The 23063-nt window shown below is 36.8% G+C and overlaps 1 protein-coding gene across 2 annotated transcripts in view; it reads left to right on the top strand.

Annotated features, from left to right (window-relative positions):
• Positions 1-23063, top strand: part of AK5 (adenylate kinase 5) — an 83698-nt gene that overhangs the window by 21601 nt on the left and 39034 nt on the right. For both annotated transcript variants that reach the window (XM_058809077.1, XM_058809076.1), the window contains exon 7: positions 17973-18063. In XM_058809077.1, the coding sequence (XP_058665060.1) occupies positions 17973-18063 (91 nt within the window). The remainder of the gene's footprint in view (positions 1-17972; positions 18064-23063) is intronic.

Below are 23063 nucleotides of genomic sequence, written 5' to 3'. Positions count from 1 at the left end.
AGTTAATAGAATTGAGAGCCACATTCTTCATTTCAGCTCTTACTGGTTAGGTTTCTTTGGTGTAAGTGTTCCCGTTCATTTTTTTTTTTTCACATGATCTGTAATAATTTGCTACAGTACCCAGGTTGTTCTGGTTTGGTGCTCTGTATGCCTTATGTTCTCAGTCTCTGCCTGGTGTACCTGCTCTCACAGTCTGATCCTGATTTCTGTTTTTAAGGAAAGGGGTGAGGCTCCCACCTACAATACTTCTAAGAAATAGGGAAATGCAGCTCTGTCCTTTCTGAAAAACTCCCTCTTTGAGATAATGATATGTAAAGTTCATTATAATTAACAGAAGTAAATATGTGATATTTTCATGAACACACAGTCTGTGTTTAAAATTCATTTTAACAATCTGTCAGTAATCTAACAAATGAGAACCTGACTTAACTCGAATTTAAATTCAGAAGTTACCAAGAGTATAACAACACAATATTGGACAGGGAGTATGTAAATAGATGCATATGCTGCCATTTACTGTTTCAGGAACTTTTAACAAATGTTAAAACATTATGTATTGTTTACGTAGAAAATAATTTCACACAAATTACCTGGCGGTGATGGGGAGATACTAGTTTGATTAAGTTGTAAGAGGGAGGACATGTAGGTACATAGGTGACCTCGAGTACTCTAATGTTCAGCAGAGAACTTCAGTTCTGGACACAGATTTCCAAATCTCCAATTTATGTGGACTGTAATCCACTATAGATAATGATGTAGTTCTTGGAGAGGAGATCACTGGTTGCAAAAATTTTTTGGCCAACAGTTATTAAATCTGCTCTCAGAGAGCTTAGCTGTTCTTCGTAGAACATATCTCTTGGTCTAGACAGAAAAAAGTTTACAGAGCTCATTGTTGTAGCAGTAGAAGTTTCTCTGACTGGAGGCGGGATTTGGTCCAGTCTGCCTCATTGACAGTGAATCTACATAATCTTAGGGCTGCAATGTCAACCTTGATACATTAATAAGTCTGTGTGCATTTAAGGGGAAAAAATAAAAGACTGGCTGTAGTGAGACAAAAAGACTAAATATTAAAGAAGACTCTGGTCCTTATTTAAACAGCCAGAACAAGACAGCATCCCATGGCATCCAGGAAATCTGGATTTCTCTGATATCTTCATTGTTCCACTTGTCCTTTTAGGGAATTTGCCATGCTTATGAAAACATTAAAATGACATTCAGATTAGTCAGAGAAGTAAAGAGAACCCAGAAAAAGTAGCTGAAGCTGGAAATGGATTCTGAGCACAAATTTAGAAGTTAAACAGTTGCGGGTGAGGGAAGTAGCTGTCTGCTCTCATAAGCATCAAACAGGCCTAATGGCTGTCAACTGTCACAGAAAAATTCCCCATGGAACTGTGTTATATAAATTGTTTCTCTTGTTTGGGTTAAAAAAAGAGTTTTACTATAGACCTTGCACACTGACATGAACTTTATTTAAAGGCTGTGACTTATCAAAATGCTGCTGAAGATATAGTTTATTTCTAAAGTTTCTCTGTTATCATACAGCTGCCCAACTTGAGATGCTGGTTTGGGCTTTTTATTTGTTTGCTTCTGAATGCTGTTTCCAAAAGACTTGCACTTACTCGTTCTTCATTTAATTTTAAGCCCATCCCTAGAGAAATGTGGATCCTGCAGTCCTTTAAGCAGCTCCCAAGGTCTATTCAAATCTCACTGATAGCAAACTCTTCTGAAAGGCTTCATAGGAACTCTCACCCTGCTTTCCAGGTCCTAATGGCAGCCTCTGCCAGGCATGTCTTCCAAACCAGAATCCAGCTCAGAGAATCTTCTCCTCAGTGGAGGAACATGCATTTGGTTTGGCAGAGCACAGGATGATGCCTTTGTTTTGCCGGTGCCGATATTTGCGCGCATCCATTCAGCCTTTGCATTAAACAATCATTAAAAAGAGAATTTTAAAAATCCCACTCCTCCTTCCCTGGAGTGCTGCTAGGAATAGGGACTGTTAGCCACCACCTCCCCCGTGTGCTCTCACCTCCCTGCTGCAGGCTCAGAATCTCATTTACGTGCCATCTGATGCCTGGATCTTGCATCCTCGGCTGCAAAGTGATACAGACTTGGCAGGAATGGTTTCCCTCAAATGTAGCCCCATTGGTATCTGAATGTGGCCTTTCTCCCCACAGGTCACAGATGGGGATTTGAACTGCTTGGTTTTCTAGAGGAAACTGAGCTGAGATTTCCTATTAATTGGCCCAATGCCAACAAAATATTTTCAGAAGCCTCTCAGTAGTTTTAAAAATACAGCAGCCATAAGCAGTCTTTAATGAAAATTTTTTATGTGTTTTTAACCTGACTACTACATAGGATCTTCAGAGTATTTCTGGCTTCTTGGGCATGACCAAGTGGACATGCAAAGAGGAGCCCAGACAGTCTGGAGCATCTGGAGCAAACCTTCAATGTTTTAGGACCTTTTCAAATCAAACAAGGAATGTAGGCAGCTGTTTGTGGGAACCTTGAGACCACAAGTTTTGTTTGAGATTCAGGAGTCTCCCTCCGTTGTATTGTATGGTAAATCTTTATCTAGCTCCATGAATGTATATGGTTATATAATAATTTTAAAATTTATGTAGAGGGAAAATTAGAGGTGGGATGGGAAATAAGGACAATCACATATTCATTTTTTGGTGATTCAAAGCAGTGAAAGGTAAGTTGAAGCCTAAAACAAGTAACCAGAGCTTTGCAGTCACAGAAAGTCACTGAAAATTAAGGTTTTCTGCGTCTCTTCTATATTTGACAGCCCTTCTGCAGAAAAACTGGGCTAAGAGCAAGAACCTGGAGCTGTTTCCTGTGAAACTGCTGAACTAGAGATCAAGTTTCCCATGTTCTAATCACTGCTTGGTTTTACACTGCGTCTCAGCATTATTTATGTGTTACTGTTTTGCCAGATTTTGAGGAACATACAAAGAAGGTCCATAAATGAATTTTATCTAGAAATGAGTGTAAACAAACTGTTTGTAAATATATGCACATTTTATATGGGAATGATAGATGAGTAATTTGTGCATATATAGAAGCATGTACACCATAAACACTTCCAAGTTTCAAAATATTTTCAGTCTCCCATTTTATGCTCTATGTCAACAAGTATATCAGACATACCAATGTCTGCCAGAGAATGACCAAGGATGGAAACTTGCCATCTGTGTACATAGAAGCATGCAGAGAAACCTTGAGGGCAGTAATTCTTTGCTGATGTGAATAGTATTAGTGCAATACTATGTTCTCTTCTAACACTGGAAGTATGATAATTTAAGCTGCAACCAGCTATTTGAAACCTGCCCTGCCTTTTGTACACCCAGTGACTTGAATGAAGCAGATGACTTTGGAAAAAAAAAAGAAACAAACTTTGACCAGTCTGGCTATAGAATTAGGCAGCGATGAGTGCATGGGCCAAGCTGATTTAGGAACTCCAGAAAGAGAGAGGGAATGTTGGCTTTGACAACCATAATATCCCAGATTTTATCCATTTCTGGCACTGTGAAAGCTGATACATGTTTAAAATTAACAGACCGTTTTTTTACAGATCTGAAACTAAAACTGAGATGAGTAATTAAGCCAAGTTATCATGCAGAGGAATGAACTGTAGGAGATGTTTAAAATAACATGTCCTAAATATTCTTCAAGTTATTTTAAACAGTTCATCTTAAGGTAATTAAGCTGTGTCCTTTGGGTGAATAGCAGCTTCTCATTTCGTTCTTGTAGTTAAAGTGATGCTTAATGAAGATTAATTTTTCTTATTTAGATGAGATATATTAAGAAACTAGATTGGAAAAAATATCTCTTCTCTGAGAAGACCTTTTGTATTGAATCAGGAATATTTATCATGCATAAGCAAATTTTCCTATCCTGAACCACAGCTGATTTTGTGAACATCCAACTGAAAAACCAAAGCTGCATTTCAGCCGTGCATTGCTGTAAACAATAAAAACCAATTTCTTACCCAAAGTTCCATTAGTGATTTCCAGCTCTAATTGCCGCCAGTGGATATTTCCACCAGTGAAAAATTCATCGTCAGTGACTTCATGATTTTATGGCAAAGCCACTCTGTTGCCATTTGGTGGAGAAAATTTGCATATTAGCTCATGAAAATTGCTACTTCAGTAGAATCAAGACAGTCTTTCAGCTCTCATACTCACAGTCCTATAAAAATGTTACTACATCTGATAGCTTGTGCTCTACAGTCCCAGTGTATAACATCCTTATTTTCTGAATCTATCATTGCTTATAGCATCTAAGTTGCTGTCATTAGCTGTTGTTAGCTCTTTCTATTTCCTTATGCAAGTGGCAACTGAACATTTTTTCTGCCATAGTATTCTCAGCTTTGATTCCAAGGGCAAAATGAGACTGAGTGAACTGGTCTCTAGTAATCCAATCTAGTGCCATTCAGGGATTATTTGAGCATTTGCTCCTGTTCTTTCTTTCCTGTAGATGTACCCTGAGAGTGAGACCTAAAATGTTCTTGTGTTTTAATGTGTCATAAAGATACATGCATTCAGATTTGTGAATGCTCAGGTGTTGTAATGATGGAAGCCATTTAAGTGTCAGCAGAAAGTCTGATGCTCTTAACATTATGGGCTTACTCCTGTATTCTGGAGTCTTATTTAGGCTTAACAGGGTTAGCTGCAGCTACAGTGTTAGTGGAGAACTGAGAAAGCTGCAAAGTTACTCATCCATTGTGTGACTCAGGGTACACACTGCACTAGACAGCACTGAAGTGAGAACTACAGCCTTCCCCTAGGGCATTCTCCCCATTGCAGAATTTCCTTTTGAGCATTTCTGATAGCTGTTTGAAAGACTTTTTATTTTTTCTAATGCAGTTAAAGAATATCTACCAAACAGTGCTTTGAAAAACTGTATGAAATGCTTCCTAATTAGGAAAACACCACTGTTGTGTCAACTCAGCATTTCACTGAAGTAATATATCCTTGCTCCTTACATTCTGATACTTACACATCAGAAAACAACTAATATGGCTATTTTGTGTTTCTTTTAACTGTGGTACATCATTTAGTATTAGCATGAACATCTTTGCACAGCATCACTTTTTACCATGTAGAAATAACCTAAATATTCCTGATTCAATACAAAAGGTCTTCGCAGAGAAGCGATATTTTTTCCAATCTACAGACTCTCTTGTGAATCTTGTGTGGTTTGTCTTTACTATAACTATATATCTCTGTATCCTTCAGCTCAGTTATCATCTTTATTACTTCCAGGGTTAACACTGAAATGTATCTTTCCATCTTACATAGTACTGCAGTTTGTTTCATTAATGGCCAGTGAATACAACTATGTGTTTACTTTGTTGTCACCATATCACATTCTGCAATTCAGCAATCTACTTAAATAATACATCAGGAAAAGAAGCCTCACAAGAACAGCTATAACACTGAAGTCAAAATTATTGTCATTTTCTGTGAAGGAAGAGCTGCTGTCCCCATTCTCAACTGTTCATCTCTTTTTGTGCCAACAGTCAGTCAAACCAGTCACAGTAAAAGAAATGAAGAATTGATGCACAAAATATGACATCTTTTCACTGTAACTTGCTACAATCAGTTATTTATATCTAGGATTGTTCATAAATATGCTACCCCTTGATCAGTTTTGCTAAAAAAATTGCTAAAACTACATTGTTTTTAGGCAAATCTTAACATTTCTTCGTTACGTACTCCACTGAATTTTACTTCCTGTCTTTAATCAGAATGTCAAATTGAAGCTCCACATTCATGTTTTCAATACCAGTACTTCAAAATTCTCTGCTCTGTATAGCATGCCAGGTCTCATCTTTTCTTGTATTATAACATCCACTGTATTTTGGTAACACTGTAGTTTTTCTAATGCCAAGGTCATCTCCCTCTCTTACCACAGCAAGATGCCAATTTGGCAATTTGAAAATATACTTTCCTAGGTTCCTGCCATGTCCTGCCTTCTGGGCTTTTTTGGTCTGCTTTGTTGAAAAGAACAGACTTCTCTGTAAATGCAGAGTCCTTACTAAAAGGGAACCTAGAATGTGGGCAATACAGCTCTTGGTCAGGTTGCTTATTAAATGTATTGGTCCCTAAGACATTGGAAAAAAATATCCAGCAATCCTCTTTGTGTCTGCACCTTACTGCAAGAATTTCAGCTGATAGATTCTACATAATACAGATTCACATCACCCCAAGGCAGGTAATTTCTGTTTCTTTTGCAAGACCATTCTGTCTGCTCTCTGTCTGCCTCTGTGTTGCCTCAGTCTGCTGCAATGGCCATTACAGGTTTTGTGGGTACTTTCGCTTTCATCTCTGACCCTGTTCATGGGGTGCCAGACACAAATGAGCTCAGTTCCAGTACTGTGAACAGAGGGTTTTCTTCATTTATGCATTTCATGTTCCGTCATATCTCTTGATCTTTAGAAACAGGGTCAGGAGCCATGTGAATTCTGAAATGAGCTTGGTTTTAAGGACTATTCATTATATCCTTGAACTACAGCCAGGAGACCACTCCTCAGAAAAATCAGTAAATTTAGTAGAGTAGCTGTAATAGAGAATTAGTTAAACAAATTTGGGTATTTTCTCATATGTTAGGTCAGCACTTGGCAACAGAAACCATGTCAGTGTTTCTTGGGAAGATGCCCCTGCTGAAACCCTGAGCTTAACAACCACTTGTGTTAGTGGGAACTTTTGAAAGAATTTATTTCATAGCTTCTTGTTAAGGCTGCACAGCAGTTTGTTATAACCCCAATCTGGTAACATACTTTGTAAATATCAATTATATTTTGGGGTCAAAGGTTACAGTTGATATTTTTACATTGAGAAAATGTCAAGCAAAACTGCAAGATTCCCTTTTTCCCCATGAATTACACAAGCATGGGGACCTTTGCCAATTGGTTTTAAAAAAATGCCTTGGAAAAAGATTGACTAGAAGATAACTGATATTTGCCATATGAAACAAGGCCTAAATCTAACCTTTTTTGAGTACATGATTTGGCTTGAGGATGAAAAAGGACAAATAAAAAATTCTTAATCAGGAATAGAAGCTTGTGAGAGCTCCTTCACTGGAGTATGGATGAGAACAAGCACACAGAGAGTGTCTCAGCCTTCTCCAGTGACTATTTCTGTGTGTACAGAAAGCTGCGCTGCCCAGAGAGGAGGGTGTGCAGGGAACCTGCTGGAAATTACATACAGGGAAGTACCAAGGGTCTCATTACACGAGGCAGAGGAGTGTTGAGCTAAATTAGCTGGTATGCAGCAGCGAGTGCTTGCAGAGCCAGCAGCTAATGGGCTCTCTGCAGACTCCTGTTCCCACACTGCAGGGAGGAGCAGCCAGCAACCCCCTCAGATCCACTGAAGGGCTCTTAAAGAAATGGGGGCTGTTCTGATCAGCGTAGAACGGTCTGCAAGATCTTTTTTTTATGAAGTATTTGTATTTAGTCAGTTCCCCATGTCCCATGGCATAATTTCAATAGAGAGTAAGCTTTACAAATAATTAGGATCTGCCTCCAAATTATTTTTCTTCTATTTTAGCAGAGATTACTCTCAAAACTAATAGAATCAAATAAGAGATGACAGTTTTCTGGAAGTGTGGACACTGACTTCCAAAATCTTCTGGGAACTAGAACACTATAGTACAAACTATAGGAAATTTTGTTTCCTTTCTACAATAATGGCTGTATAAAACATATTCATTGTTTGAATTACAGTTTCAGAAAACTAATTTTAAAAACTAGCATATCTGAACTGTCTTGAAGACTGTAAATCTTGTTGTTGGTTCTATAAATTATCACAAGTCCACTTTTAGATGGAGTGAGTATTGATAAATCCTCCTTAACATTTATCATGCCTATTGGAGAGGATGATGACCCATAGAGTGAAAAAAAAAAAAATTATCTTTGATATAATACTCTCTAAGAGTTACAAGAGCTAATAAGATTTAGGATCTGCAAAAGGAGATAATTGGAATTGTATTAGTGATTACTTATTAGGAGATTTTTGGTGGGAACCCATTTAAATATTTTTTTGTTAAAACATATTATTACTGTCAAATTATCCAAGTAATTTTATTCAAAATGAAAACAAAAACATTATAGAGGGAGAAAGGAACATTCAAAATATTTAGTTTTCTATCTCCCTACAGCTTAAACTACGTGGGAGAATAGGTACATAAAATTCCCCCAATCCCTTTCATATGCAAAAAAAAAAAAAAAAAAGGGATGTATTCACACTGTCTTTTTTTCCACTTTAAGTTGTTTCACTGCAAAAGTAAACAAACCTTCAATTTCTTTAATGCGTTCTTTTTAATTAGAATTCTAAGAGAAAAAAAGTTCCGTGGAAGATATCTTCATACATGAAGGCTTAAAGATATCCAAGTGATCAAAACTAAACATCAAAAATCTTAATAATAAACTTGTTCTATCCCTACAAATTGCTTTTAGAACTTCTTACATTTGCTGAATATATTAACACAGAAGACTAAACTTCCTGTTTTCCAAGGTCTGTAAGTGCCAGGGTCCACAGCCTATGCCCTTCACTCTGGATCACACGAATGGTTTGAGTAATATTTTTATCAGTAGTAAAATTTTAATAATAAAGGCAAACATAAATCACACATTCATTATCTTAAGGTAAATTAAAAACAACATATGGTTGCTAATTTTTCTAAATAGCTACTATTTCTAGTCACTGTTTGAGTCCCAGTCGTTACTACAACACTGGGGAAGGTTGACAGAGGCAGACCTTCTGTGTACTTTTAGCTGGTTTATATTACAAAGACAAACACTTTGAATGCAATTAATTCTGTAACTTGTTGCCCATATATTGCTGGGGTCCCAGTAGGAATTAATGCCACTATGTAGCTGCAAGATTGAACTTATTCAGGCAAAGCAATCAAGCTTTGAAACAGCCAGAGCCAGCCATACTAGCACAAGGCAGCAAATGGAAAGGTGGAAGCTTCACAGATTATTTCTTTTACCAGGTCACATTGAAAACAAACAAACAGCCTCAGAGTGAGGAGCAGCACCGTGTGTCTCACCCAACAGGAAACCAGAGCAGTGCTGAAGGAGCTGCCCTGATGCAGAGCTGTAGCCAAAACTATTTTAATACAGAGAAAATCCCCAATGACAAAATAATTACTGTTCAGTAAATGTAAACTAGTGGATTCTGGTTTAGAATATCAAGAGCTCTAATTTTCTGCATATATTGAAGGAAAAGTCAGTTATAGCAGTTTTTATAGATAATGTTATATGAATACTCAATATAGGTTGCTTATAAATATTATTATATTTATATAATAATATTATATAAATTATAAAATATTTATATGTTATTTATATGTTATATAAATAAATATTATTTCTAAATTATTTATATGTTAACAATGTATTAATACTAACTATGGTATTAGACCCCAAGTATTGGAGTTTCAGGCATTCTGTAAAGTACTTAGCTCAAACAAACGGCCAGAAGAAAAGCTGTGAAATTCTAATAAAAGAAAGCTTACAGAGTCTTCATTTTGATCTTTCTTTGGTCTTTGTTTTCATTTTTCTCCTGCAACACACATGATTGTCACATTACATGCATTTCTTTTCCACATCCCTATCCCTTCTCAGATTTAATTTTCATAGTGAAGGTGATTTTTCTAATTTGTGCTTTCCAGTTTTCTGACCAGCTTATTGGCCATTCCCTGTGCCAAGACATTTCTTGGACATTTATAATGCTTTTAAAAATAAATTAATTTTATTAGTTAGGGCTTCAATAAAATTGTATTTCATTTAATAGCCTCTGGGAAGAAATATTGTCAAAAGCTTTAAAAAAGTTAAACAAATTATGTCAATCAGTTCCACTTCATCCATGTGTTTTATGATATTTAAAAAATGCTTTCAGCCTACATAATCATGTGGGATTTTGTCCTACATTTGTTTCCAAAAAATACATGCTAGATGCAAGAATGTCATATTCCGTGATGACTAAAGCAATCGTTTCTGTCAGTGTCTCCTCAGCTTGCCAGCTTTCATTTATAAATCAAGTAGTCTCCTTTTTGCTCTGAAACAACATGCTCCAATAATTCAGATGTCAAAACAGAACTTTCTGGTACAGAAATTAAAATAGCAGTGGCTCACTTCTTGCTGCAGGAAACAAACTCAAATCCTTCCTGCAGCAGCACAATTGGAAGTTGGCTTTATGAGCCATCCTGAACTCAGACTGACATCTGCTGAATATTATCCTCTTTGAGAGAAGTCCTACTTGTAGAGATAAATCTTTTATTTCATGAAAATTTAGTACTTTTTAGCTTGAGATGACCAAGGAAGGGCTTAATATCAAGGATTCCAGTATCCTTTATGAAATTTATTAATATAGAGATGCCCAGTGGAAGTGCTGCTTATTCACAGGAACTGTGTAACTGAGAATTAAAATTTATTTTTGTCTTCCAAGGAAAATAGAAAAGTCAAAAATTTTCAAACATTCCCATTCTTGCAGTGTGAAATTCCATTTTAAAAAGCTACAACTATTGCAGATGAAATTATTTGTCTTGCTAAGGTCATAGATAACTAAAAATGTCACATTATTTCTTGATTTAAATGCAGATTTTGCATATGAGACACCCACATCATCCAATGCTTAAGCCTATGGTTTACCCTATACTTGTTCTTGCAGCTGAGTCATTAGTCCTCGTGCTTGAATAACTGGCTAAATTTGCAGCTGAAATTAACTCAGGGCATTTTTTTGTTAGGTTTCATATGGTAGCATTCTTCCTTAGAAAATTGTGATGATACATAGGCAAAAATTATATTTTTGATAATAATTGTTATCAAGTCATCTAATAGTATAAGACCAGACAACAATATTTTAGTATTTTGCTTTCAAAATCTCTTCCAAAAAAGCCAACAGGAGAAATACTATTGATCTTGAAAGGGAAATATTTGACTATATTTGGCAGCAGCATCAGTGTTTTTCTTTGAAATTATTTGCAAACTGTCAATAGAAGAAAATAGTATTTATAGGAAGAAATGTATTTCATTTCTGACTTTTTCTAATTTTTTTTTTTTTCTTATTTGAATTACAGTTGTTGCTCATTGGACCTTTTGGGGAAGCCAGTGTCACTGTATATTTATTCAGGGTGCCTGTCTGTTATTTGTACATGCTGTGGGAGCTGATGCTAGAAAATTATTTGGTTATGTTTTAAACAAGAGTGACACAGGAGCTCTGTAGGCAAGGGGAAATGTATATATTTTAAAAACTTTAATCAGGAAAAGTCTTTCTGCACACAAACATACTGGTTAATGTCATTTAGTTATAGGGCTCATTCTGCCTCATTTGCAGTCAAAATTAGCAAAAAAAAAGTATTGAGGAAAGCATTTATATTAACATATGAACATATTGGTGATCAGAGCTGTTTCACTGAACTGGGTGCACTGGGAATGTGAATATTCCAGTATTCATCTCATGGGGTACTGGAAGAAATAAGGGAGTTGTGCTGTAGCAACTGATCCTTAGCTGGTTTATTCCCAAAGAACAAGGGCACATCCAAGCCTCATAGGAGTTTTCATAGATAAAGGTGGAAGAAAAACTATTGGAAGACAAACATTATTATTGCGGAAAGAAAAAAACAAAGGCATCTGGGGATGTGCTGGGTAATTCTAAGTCTTTCTATAATGTTCCTGAGCTTTATAAAGCAAAGTGACAATTACAGCTTTTATTGACTGAGCTTCATGCCACTTGTTTGTACCTCTGTGCCCTTTGTCTACATTTCCAAATACTGAATTTTACATTAATGCTTCATTATTGCAGCATCACTGAGCTCTGGTAAATAAGAAAGGCAAGCTAAGGCACAGAGGGCTGTTAAGGCTGTGTGAGGATTTGGACAGCTTTGAGTCATACCTGACTCTCTGTAATCAGTAATGTCTTTCCCCTTCCTTTGGGGTTAGGTGCATTAAAGTAAAAAATCAAACAATTTATTCTAGACCCAGTGGAGGTAGAGAGTAAGATGATTTCTCCCTCAGGCTGAATGTTTTCCTGGCTTCTACAGGAACAGAGTAAAAATTAATTCATGGAGCATCTCCTAACTCAGACCATAATTAAGTTTTCCATTCAAGCTCCTCAGAAGTGATCTGTCTGCATGCTCAACACCACTGTTCTGTTTCTTTGTAATATCATTTGCCTCTTTAAAAGCAATTTCCTTTAAAAAGTAAATGCATAGTGAAAATAACTCCAACAGTGGAATGTATGTTTTTTAAAATAAGGAAAAGTGTTTGTACTTCCAAGGTAGAAAAGATCTCTATATGTTCATATACTAAAGCATTTCTTTGATTTCAATTAATCTTCAAAAATAATTAACATAGTCGACTTTACTATAGAAGCTGCTGAACAGATGTAATACATATCAGGGTGAAAGTTTTCAATGATTTCCAAAGTGAATATGCACACAGAGTTTATATGCAGAGATGCTGGCTGTATTTATAGCTTGAGAAGTTCCTACTAGAAGTAACTTATCTGAAAAGTCAAATAACCCAGAGCAAACACATGCAAATCATGTCCTTTTAAATGCTATGTGAAGTAATGCATATGCTGCCTAATTTGGTTCTGATACCTGATGATTTCCAAGATAATTATAATACTTACAGTAGGGGTCATGGTAGTATAAAGAAATAGCTGAAACATTTGAACTGTTGGTTACTGACTATGTTAAACTGACTTCAGTTAACAGAGTTAGAGATACAAATATGGTGGAGGATAATGCCTACTGGAAGTTCAGAGTCCCTCTTAGGAATGGAGAACATGATGCAAAAATGATTGTGTTAATAAAAGAACACTACATTTGCTTTCCACATATAGGTCACCAGCCTTCCAGATGAATATCCTTATTGGGGAAAAATAAATTAATCAACCAGTGCTCTTGAATATGTGCACAGGCAGAAAGGCTTTGCATCTTAGTGTTATGAAAAATGTATATGTTCCAAACCCACTCTGTGGCAACATCAGCTTCCCTATTAAACAATCAATTGCTTCATCCTCCCAAGTCCATTAATTTTCTGTTACCCCGCCACCAAATTATTGATTTCTCTCCTCACCCCCAGTCACATCCAACTCTCCTTCAGTTTGTCTGCTTTCTGCTCTAGAAGGGCCTGTAATTGCACCATGTCTTTCCCATCATCTCTTGCCACCACACTGCCCGAGGCACTCATTATTATCAGCTGCAAACTGCTGTAAGTCAGGTGTTGCTCAAATGATCACAGCATAAAGACAGAATTTCTCCCTCTGTCTACCTATCAAAAGCTACTTCTCCACATAAATGTACAAAGACAGGCTGTTACTTCTGCTACTGTTGTTTCCTCAGGTGAGAGTTGCCATTTCCTTGCTGTTGCTCTGTTCAATATTCCAAGTTTGGAAGCTGGCTTTACAGTTTTACTGTGAGGGGAGGGAAACCGCCACAACGCCGCCACACTTGTGTGCCGTGGCACTAAGTTGTTGAGTTTAGGCATGAAATAAGAGAAAAGAATTTTAAAAAAACCCCAAGCCTGTGTTTTGTAGTAATTTCAATGTTTATGGACTGCCAAATAAGTATAAAGGAGTCTGTGAATAGAAAAGTACAAAATTAGTGGCTTTGAATTGCACCTATTTTGAGTACCTGAGTTTAGGATGCAGAAAAGCTACCAGCAGTTGCTGCAGAACTGTCAGCTCCACTCAGGGCTGCAGAACATTTACCCCCATGCTTGTTTACACCGACAGCAGCAGATCCTTCAATACAAGTGGAACTTGAGAAACTAATGATACACATATGAGGACTCTGCAATTATTTATGAATACTCTTTGAAACTCCTGTGTTAAAAAAAAAGGTGCTTATTTTAGATAACCCAGAGTATTCCTTAGGATTGTAATAATGGTGTCAATATCTCCAGTTCAGTTTGTTCTAAATTTCTGTCTGATACCAATTTGTGACCTCTGCTAATTGCATAATATTTTTAAAATCATTGGTGAGCTCTAGTGTAATTTCAGTTGTAGGTTTTTTTGTGTATGTGTTAAAATACAATATAAAAATTAATCTGAGATTTTGGAGTATTTGATGGATAAGAATGAAAATATTAGAAATAAAGGATGGATTAGAGAGAAATACCTCTCCCCTATGTCCTCATTCTGCCATATTGTGGTGTTTTGAAAATTTTTTTGGTTTTGTTAAAGTGGATCACTAAAAATACTTTATAATAGTATTATATTATAGTATTTATTATATAATATATTATGTTTTACTATTTATAGTATTATAATAGTTCCCTGAACTCCCAGTCTGCACATTCCAGCCTCATTTCAGTGCCTCTGCTTATTGGTTTCCCTATACAAGTCTTCAACTAATTTTTCTCACCCCCCATCCCAATGGTTATTATACTACTTTACATATTTTTCCTCACATGTTTCTTTGCTGTTTTCCCATGTTGCTGGTGTTTTTCTTTTGATTTTTCCACTCTCTCCAGAGGTAACTGCACAAGTCAATTGTAATTCTTAAGAGACGCAAACTAGGGATGGAACAGCAATAATGCAGGAATTTCTGTGTGGGTGTCCAAAAATGGTAAAGCAGCACCTATCCCTCAACAGTGTCTCTCACTTCACCTTTTAGTATTACCAAGGGTAAGATAGAACCAGTTCTTATTTGTTTTCAATCCTTCAGGAGCAAATGCCTGCCTAAATCAGGATGAATAATAACAGTGTGTTCTCATCGCATTTGTAGCTGCTGAAAATCATTATAACTTCCTCAATCTTATGACTCCCCTTATTTTACTAGGATTGCCAACTTTTCAACCAAAAATACCAACACTTAAGGGACAGTGGTGCAATCTGGCTTCTACACTAGATACCTCTTAAAAGCGTGGGAAAACCATGGTACAAGAAGCCACATTCTTTTTTCTGTGGATAAACCTTTTTTTTTAATTTAAGAAGAAATTTTTCCTCACTGCAGGTGATAATAGATGGGTAATTTTTCCACTTCCTAAACAACAATTGTGTTTCACCTCCATGAACCTGGTTAATGGATTGTGAAGTCTGAAGTGACGTTCTGGCTATGTAGAGTAATACTGCTACTTCCCTGAATTAGATCCTAGCTTAATTTTATTAATATTTTTCTTTTTAGGAATAATTTAAAATTTTCAAATAATGGGGAATCCATTGCAAAATGTGATAAATTAAGCAGTAAAGACAGTGATGAAAGAATAAATTTTGCTGTTTGCTCCATTCTGAATTTATCTCATTTGCTCTTCATTCTTGCATCTTACAATTTTGTCTTCTGGATATAAAAACTTCTAAAATTTTTCATTCCCATGGAAAGATACAGGATAAAGATCATTGTTATAGCCTCTCTGGAAGCACCTCCAGTTTATCAGCTGTGGATACTGGCACTGCATCAAGCATCCAGGAGCTTTCACCCCTATGCCAAAAACCAAAATGTTATGTTATGTTTAATTTGGACATGGCTTATTTTCTTTTCATTGACATCTATCCTGTCCTAAAATAGAGGAAATTTTCACCTACTGTTGTAGATGTTATTTAACTGTTATTTAACTACAAGTTTGCTTGTGGTTTTTTTATGCTTTCTCCATTTCTAACTTTATTTCAAGCTGCACAAACAAGAATTTCCTGCAAGTCTTACTAGCTTTCCTGTACTCCAGTTTGAAACAGGTGGCATCTCCCCCTGTTTTGGGAATGTTTTAGATAAACCACGTGCAAAAACCAGCGGTTTCATTGGAGGTGAAACAACCCTGAAAGGGCAGTGCCAGGCTGAATGACATCCTAACCCAAAATTCTAGTTAACTGCATGATGTTTGTCCCCTGAGAGATGTGAAGAAAAAAATTCTGCACTTTTTTCTTTAACTTAATACATGGTACTACCAAACCTCCATTTATCATCATGGACTGGTGAGATTTGCAATTTTCAATAAATCAGACAATTTTTCTGTGGAGCTCCTTCTGTTGGCTAGGATTTGTTGGGTGCTTATTTAGAAACAATAATCATTTTCTCTCTGCCAGCAGCAACAACCACCTGCATTTCCTAAGGCTCTTATTTACAATAGAGAAAATCTAGAAAATATTTTTCATCATTTTTATATAACACCATGCCAGTGACAGGGTCTGCAATTCCACAGTGCTTATGTGAAAATGAGATACATTTTCCAGATAATTCATCATTAAGCCAGTCATTGTTTACTTAAAAAAATAAAACCAAGCACAACCCCCCAATATAGTTTAGGAAGGTTTGTGAAACCTTGGTTTCCAAATGGGATGCTGTTAATCCACTGAGGTCCTCCCTAATCTTTCCCTGCCCCAACAAAACAGACAGCATAAAACAAAAACACCATTAGTGCCTCATGGAGGGACATGCCATAAAGTGAGGTCAGACCTCAAACCCCTTTGGCCCACAGGGAAGAAACACTTTGCTTCTTCCTGCATCGCTGGTAAAGAATATAACAATGCAGACAACAATACAGTTAATGTATAATAACGTTTCACCTCTATAAAACATAAGCCTTGACTATAATTAAACTGAGACATCCCTTAAGAAACCCCTAGAGGACTTAGTTGCAAAGAGCTATGTATTGAAGCAAGTAGGGATTTGTTTTCAGTAAGGAAAGCAACCTTTGGATTAGACAGGTTCTGCTAAAAATACAAGTTTTACTGCTGTTTTGACTAGGGTTGTTTGAGTACCGTTTATCTTTTATTCAAGCCTCCACTAATTACCGAGGATTTAATTTAAAAATATTTAGCATTTCATTGAAGTACAGAACTCACAAGGTTACTTAGTTTCTTTCAAAAATAATTTTTCCATGGAAGCTACCTTGCCTTCCTGTGGCTCAGAGTATTACAATTCTCATTTTGTGAGGGGAATACTGAATCTATGTGCAAGCTTCAAATAATTGGTTTTCTTTGGGTGACAATATAAGCTTTCATTACAAAGCCCAGACTTTTCAGAATGCTGAAGCACAGCTGGTGTTCTTTGAATAGGAAAGTTGGTGTTTCAAATTCTTGGAACCTTTAGAACATTTTGAGATTGATCATGTGTTTTTTCATGGTGAACTGGATTATTCAGAGGAATGCTATTAATAAGAAAGCAACTCTGTTGTCTCTTCAAGTGCGGTGGGACCTACACAATAATGATCAGACACAACCTGATTGCAATTTACTGGGTTTTATGCATACACATACTCACAAAGATGATATATGTCTTCCCTAGCATACGTTAGGAGCACTCTTTTCCTGTCAACAAGGACATTCCAAAGCTGCTCCTTGTGTATTGATAGTGAATTGCCCAAAACTTTTATTTTATTAACGGCTGTTATATTAACAGCTTTATTTAAGAGCTATTCTTCCATAAGCCTTAGTTTTGACGCAAATTAAAGTGTAATCCCTCTAGTAGGTAAACACAAACAAATTTCTGCTGTAGATTTTTTTTAAGTGCTTTGAGTTGTGGCAAATACTAGATGGCAGAAGAATTTCTCAAGATTAGATAAATGTCTGCCCAGACAGATGGTGACTGCTGCAGGATGAACTTCTGAGTGGTCTTTAGGTCAGACCCTCAAACTCCATTTCTAGAACATGTCAAAAAACTCCATATATTGATATTTATAGTAGGCTCATCTATCTGAATAGGTGATGATCTAAATAAATAAAAATTCATAAATACAATAAGGAAAATCACAAACCCACTGTCAAGCATGTCACTGTAGCAGAACTTCTCCCCTGCCACCGTCACCTGGCCGTAAAAAGAAACCTGTCAGACAGAGCCTAGAAAAAACTTTACAAAATTAAAGTCAACATTTAAATGATTCATACCTAAAGCAATGGACAGCAAACTTTAAGATAGAGAGGCTCCTATCAGGAAGGCTTGGGCTGAGAAGTCACAGTACATGTTGATGTTCAGCCAAGTAGTAAGCAGTGCCTGATTGCCAACTTTTTTTTTTTTTTTAGTTTGACGCAGACAGAGATGAAGAAGAAGTGTTCTCTGACATAAGTTCTGCAGTTGACAATAAGCTATTTGCAAACAAAGAGACTGCAGCAGGTGAGTTAATGTAAGATTTAAAAAACCATATTTATTGTACTGCATTTGACATTGGGATGCCTCTTTCATATTCTTCAAGTTTGGATATGGGTACTGTAGCAATCTTGACCGACCTAAAACATTTTCCCAATCAGGGACAAAAATCTCTTTATATTTGGAAACTTCATATAGCTTATCCAACAGCTTGCAGTTTATCTGCAAGTTAGCCTTGAAATACTGTGGCAAGTCCACTAAGCTATACTATTAATACAAAAATCATGTAAGTTTTCAATTTCAGTTGTTAGCTGTTTCAGTTCCAGTGATACCTTGGTGTTCACCAGAAAATCAGTCCTGTGAGATTAATGATCGTACTTCCTACCTAATAATTGGTGTGTGAATATAAGTCAAGTGTTTGGGGATTTTATTTATTTGTTTATTTATTATTTATGCTTACTGAGGCTTGAATATCTTCAAAGTAAAACCTTTGAGAGACAAAGGACTGCAAAAGAATTGAAGCTAAAAATCAAAGCACTGAAAATATGTAACATCTGTCAGAAATGTTTTGCTTGAGGGCAGCAGAAGAGTGTTCCTTAGTAACTTCACAACTTCTTCCTTTTACAATGGCATCCCTGGTTGTTTTTCAAATCAACTACTAGGGTTACATATGTAGATGATGTCATTAATGCCTTCTGAACCAGCACACAAAAAGAAGTTTTGGATAATGTTCTAAATGAGATAAAGATGAAGTACCGAGGTGGGGAGGGCGAGGGCAGTGAATGCAAGGGGAGCTGGGGCTGGGGACAATGATGAGAATTATAAGAAGTGCATCAGCTAAAAAGCCCACAGGATTCTAGTGGCCACCCTTCAGATAAGAGGCACAAGAATAAAGATGACTTTCTTTCTCTGTTAGATGGCACACTTATTTATTTTGTGCTTAGCCTTATTCATAGAGGCAACAGGTTGATCACAAACCTAAAATGGCATTCCCATTGTACAACATTGTGTTGATAATTTCCTCTGGATTCCCTAACTGATTTAAATTCTGGACAGGAGGAAGAGGAAAGAAGTGTCATAAAGGTGCAAGCTCTGACAAACAGCTTGACAAGAGCTAAGCAATTTGCACAAACTGTTCGTGATTCTGGATGAGTTCCAGTCAGTTCCTCAAAAGTCTGATCTATTTAATAAATCCCTCACCAAAATAATTGGGTAGCCATGAGCAGATGCCATGCCACATTCACCTAATTAGTGCCTACTTTGAGCACTAATAGTAATAAGAAGATTTGAGGGTTCTATGAAGGTTTTTATGAGATCAGGTGTTTAATTTCCAGATGTTGCAATTCCAGCATGTCTTGATCTCACTTCTTGTCTTCTAATCTTATTAGTTATATTGCAGTATACTGTAGTTCCTTGTAGCAAACATAAACACAGTATTTCTAATATTTTCATGCCTCCACATCAATCTAATTCATGTTATACCTGTAAAATCCAGTTGTAATCAACTTTGTAACAATACGTACCAAAAGAAAACAACTAAAATGTTTATAGATAAAAATACAATTTTCTCATTGTTGCCTTCTACAACATATTAAGACTGTTGCCAAGAGCAACAACCTGTCGTGAAACTCAACAGTGTAAGGTTGCAATAAAATTTGTATTAGAAGCATCTTACTGAGAGGAAAATTAAAATGTAATCATTCTAATGCTAATCAGTGCTTCAACAAATTATTTCTATAATATTCCACTTGAAATTTATCTTCTAAGCATTTGTCTTGCCCAAATGCTTATATGCAATATGTATTAATTGAGTTATTAGATGGTGCTTTAGAGCATGTTCCATAACATAAAAAGACGCGTTTATTTTATTGAGTTTAAACTTGTTATTAAGAGAAGCAGTATGTTTCATGAGATAGGCTTAGATTGCTTTCATGACAGTCAGTGCTGAACTGTGTGAATACCATCATTGTTAAAATATGAGTATGAGCATATTTGAGCCAATGAACCATACTGAATAGAATTGCTAGCAGGATTCAAAATAAGTAATGTATTTAAGCAAAGATTGGAAATTCATTAGCTGATTTGCTAAACACAAATGGTCCAAGGAGCAGACTTAATTAATTTGCATGATGGGTCATAGCTACCTTGTGATGGGAAGTGAAGTCAGCTGCAGATAAATTTAGACAGATCAGTACAGTCTATTTTCATTGTATAAATTAATTTAGTGAACTGTGAAAAAGCAATGCTTGACATTTGCATTTGTGACAACTTAAGGATGAACACATTTTCAGAGAAAGTGCCACGATCCCCGGCTTAAAACACTGAAGTCTTTTATAGGACCAGAGACTTTACAGCCATGATCCCCTGGGCTTTGGGCTGCATCTCTGTGGTAGGAATTACACACCTGCCTATGACAGCCACACTCTCAGCTTTCCATGATCAATATTGTGCAATTCAGCTTAGGAGCAGCAAACATTATGGAAAATACAGCATAAAACATGAAATGCAGCCTCATGGTGAAGGAAGTGACTGAGCACAGCCATGCACCCTCTGTCCCTGACTGTCAGACTTGGCAGGGGTAGCACCTGTCAGCACATCCTTGTACAACTGCAGCCACCTTTAATTAACCTTGTCCTCTGTGCTGTGTCACTGGATCCTCTTGGATTCCTCTCAAGACAAGTTTTTATGAAAGACGCCTTCAGTGTCAAGACATAAAACATGGCAAAAAAGGGGATTGCATTTCAGCCTGTTCCTCCCCAGAGACCTGATGATTCAGTTAATGGGGATTTAATAAAAACTTTCAACTGCCTTACTTTTTAATTGTGCAGTACTGCACCTAATAAAATCCTCTCTTTTTTCCTCTAAGGAAAACACAGGGCACATGAAAGTGACCAGGTGTCCCTTTCCTTAACTTTATTCAAGCAATCAAGGAAACATATTTTAAGCCCTAAGGGTACCTTTTCAGATCGCATGCTGGCAAGTTATTTCTCCATGGCAGTTGAACTTTCATGGGCTTTCTTAAATTTTTAACTTGAGTTTCCCCTTTTGCAATTGATAAAGTTACTCAGATCACTTCCTAAAGGTTCATATAAGCACAGGAAGGCTTCAAGTTAACCAAGAGCTTATTTGAGCCAAGAGATTATTTGGTGGAATGGAACACCCTTTTGAAGGAATTAAGACAAATCAGACTGTAAGCCTTTCCTCCTAATTGACAAGTGTGAATTGTTTTTATAGCCTAGGTCTCATGGTACCAACTTAGCAAAGGAAAATGCTCAGAAAAGGCAATAAAAGTTATTTATGATCAACTGTTCTGTTGTCAGACATGAGATGTGCAGCCTGCAGTCTCACTGAAAGCAGCAGGGCATGTTTGCTTCCAAACTCTTTTCCTTAAAATGACATTGTGCATTTCACCTTTGATAGATAAACGTTGCCACAGGTTTTATGTAAAATGTTGCTGATTTAAACTCACATTTAGAAAACCTGAGCCAAGTTTTGAATTATGCACTTTCCAAGGCTCTCCTTTTGGCTTTAGCCTTGTCTGGAGATCTGCCTAGAGCAGGATTCCCGACTGCCAGTACCTTGCCAAGGGGCTCCCTGCTGTGCCTCTGCTGCCTGCCTACAAGCCATAGTTAGTGAGCTCATTGTTGTCCCCTGCAAGACCTGTTAGAGGAAGATTTAGTCCAACCTTAGCAAAATATGCTCCCTCCAACAACGAACTGAGCTGGAGCATAGCAAACTACTCATGCTGCACCAGGGATATCGCAAGAACTCTGATATGTCCCTTAATTACTTTATCTTGTCTTGGGAGTAGCCATTTGCTTCAATTCATTTCTCATGGGTTTGTCTTTAGGCAATTTGAGAAGGGTAAAGAAGTCTGAGCATTGTTCAGTGATAGATGGATGGTTATGGGGTTTGTTAGTTTTCATTAAAGCATGAAAGAAAAGACCGATTTTCAGTTTTTCTTGAATATACCCTAGGAAGAAGCTATGCTTTTCCAAGGACACCAGTATTCTAATTCAAGGGAAAAAGGCTTTAAGATGCTTGACCATATTAAAATTGTATAGCCATTATGGCTTTTATCACTTAAGATACATTATGTATGAGTATTCATTTTCAGCATGACCTTCACATTTAAGTTTGCAGCACCATATTTCATACTAACGTTTCTAGCTAAGAATATGTACTGCTCTTGGTAGTTAAGTGACAGTTAATCAAGTGCCTTTAATAAAGTGCCAACAAGTGCCTTTAGCAGTGATTGATGTGTCAGAGTAGGCCAGTGCCAGTGACAACTGAGACTTAGTTAAATTATATTATCAACAATGACACGGTGTTAAGAGTGAGATGTCAGCTGTGTAAGATAAATCAAAAGATTCTTTCAGCAGCTGGAAATCTATTTCCTTGCATATATCTTTTAGAGAAAGTTATTTTCAAAAGACCATAAAGTGTACATGCCAGAAAACATGCTGTGTGTGTATGTGTGACATACCAGGAGTATAATTCCTTTCTGTAATTTCTCTGTAGCAATCTGAAAAACTATACATGAGCATTGGGGATGGGGGCAGTGGAGTGAGGAAGCAAAACAAAATCACCATCAGATGGTAGATGCAGGTCTTTCCCTGGTTTCTCTGGTAGTCCAGAAAGTGAAATTGAAGATTAATTTGGCAGTTATTGTGATAAGGATTGCGAACTAAGACACCCTGGAATCATCATTTGTACCATGCAGTTACAGTTTTTGGTCATCATGACATCCAGCTCCTCTCTTCTATTCTCTCTGTCAGGGATATTTACTTCACCACCCACACAGATTATTACTATGCAAACTTCTAAAGCAAGCAAACCCAGATAATATATAAATGCATCTGGCACAAATTGAACTGCAAAATCTGTTATTGATAGTGCTTGTTACAGCAAGCCACCCATACAAACAACTCTCATGGTGAGAAAACAACTCCAGGTCAGCAATAGGCTTAAAACTATGTACCCTCAGTGCCAGTGCTTGCAGGAGCATCATACCAGGCAGAGACACC

Source organism: Ammospiza caudacuta, chromosome 7 (assembly GCF_027887145.1).
Source record: "Ammospiza caudacuta isolate bAmmCau1 chromosome 7, bAmmCau1.pri, whole genome shotgun sequence".
In the NCBI taxonomy this organism is placed as follows: Eukaryota; Metazoa; Chordata; class Aves; order Passeriformes; family Passerellidae; genus Ammospiza; species Ammospiza caudacuta.
Note: the sequence above shows the minus strand (reverse complement) of the source record. Positions and strands in the feature narration are given on the sequence as shown.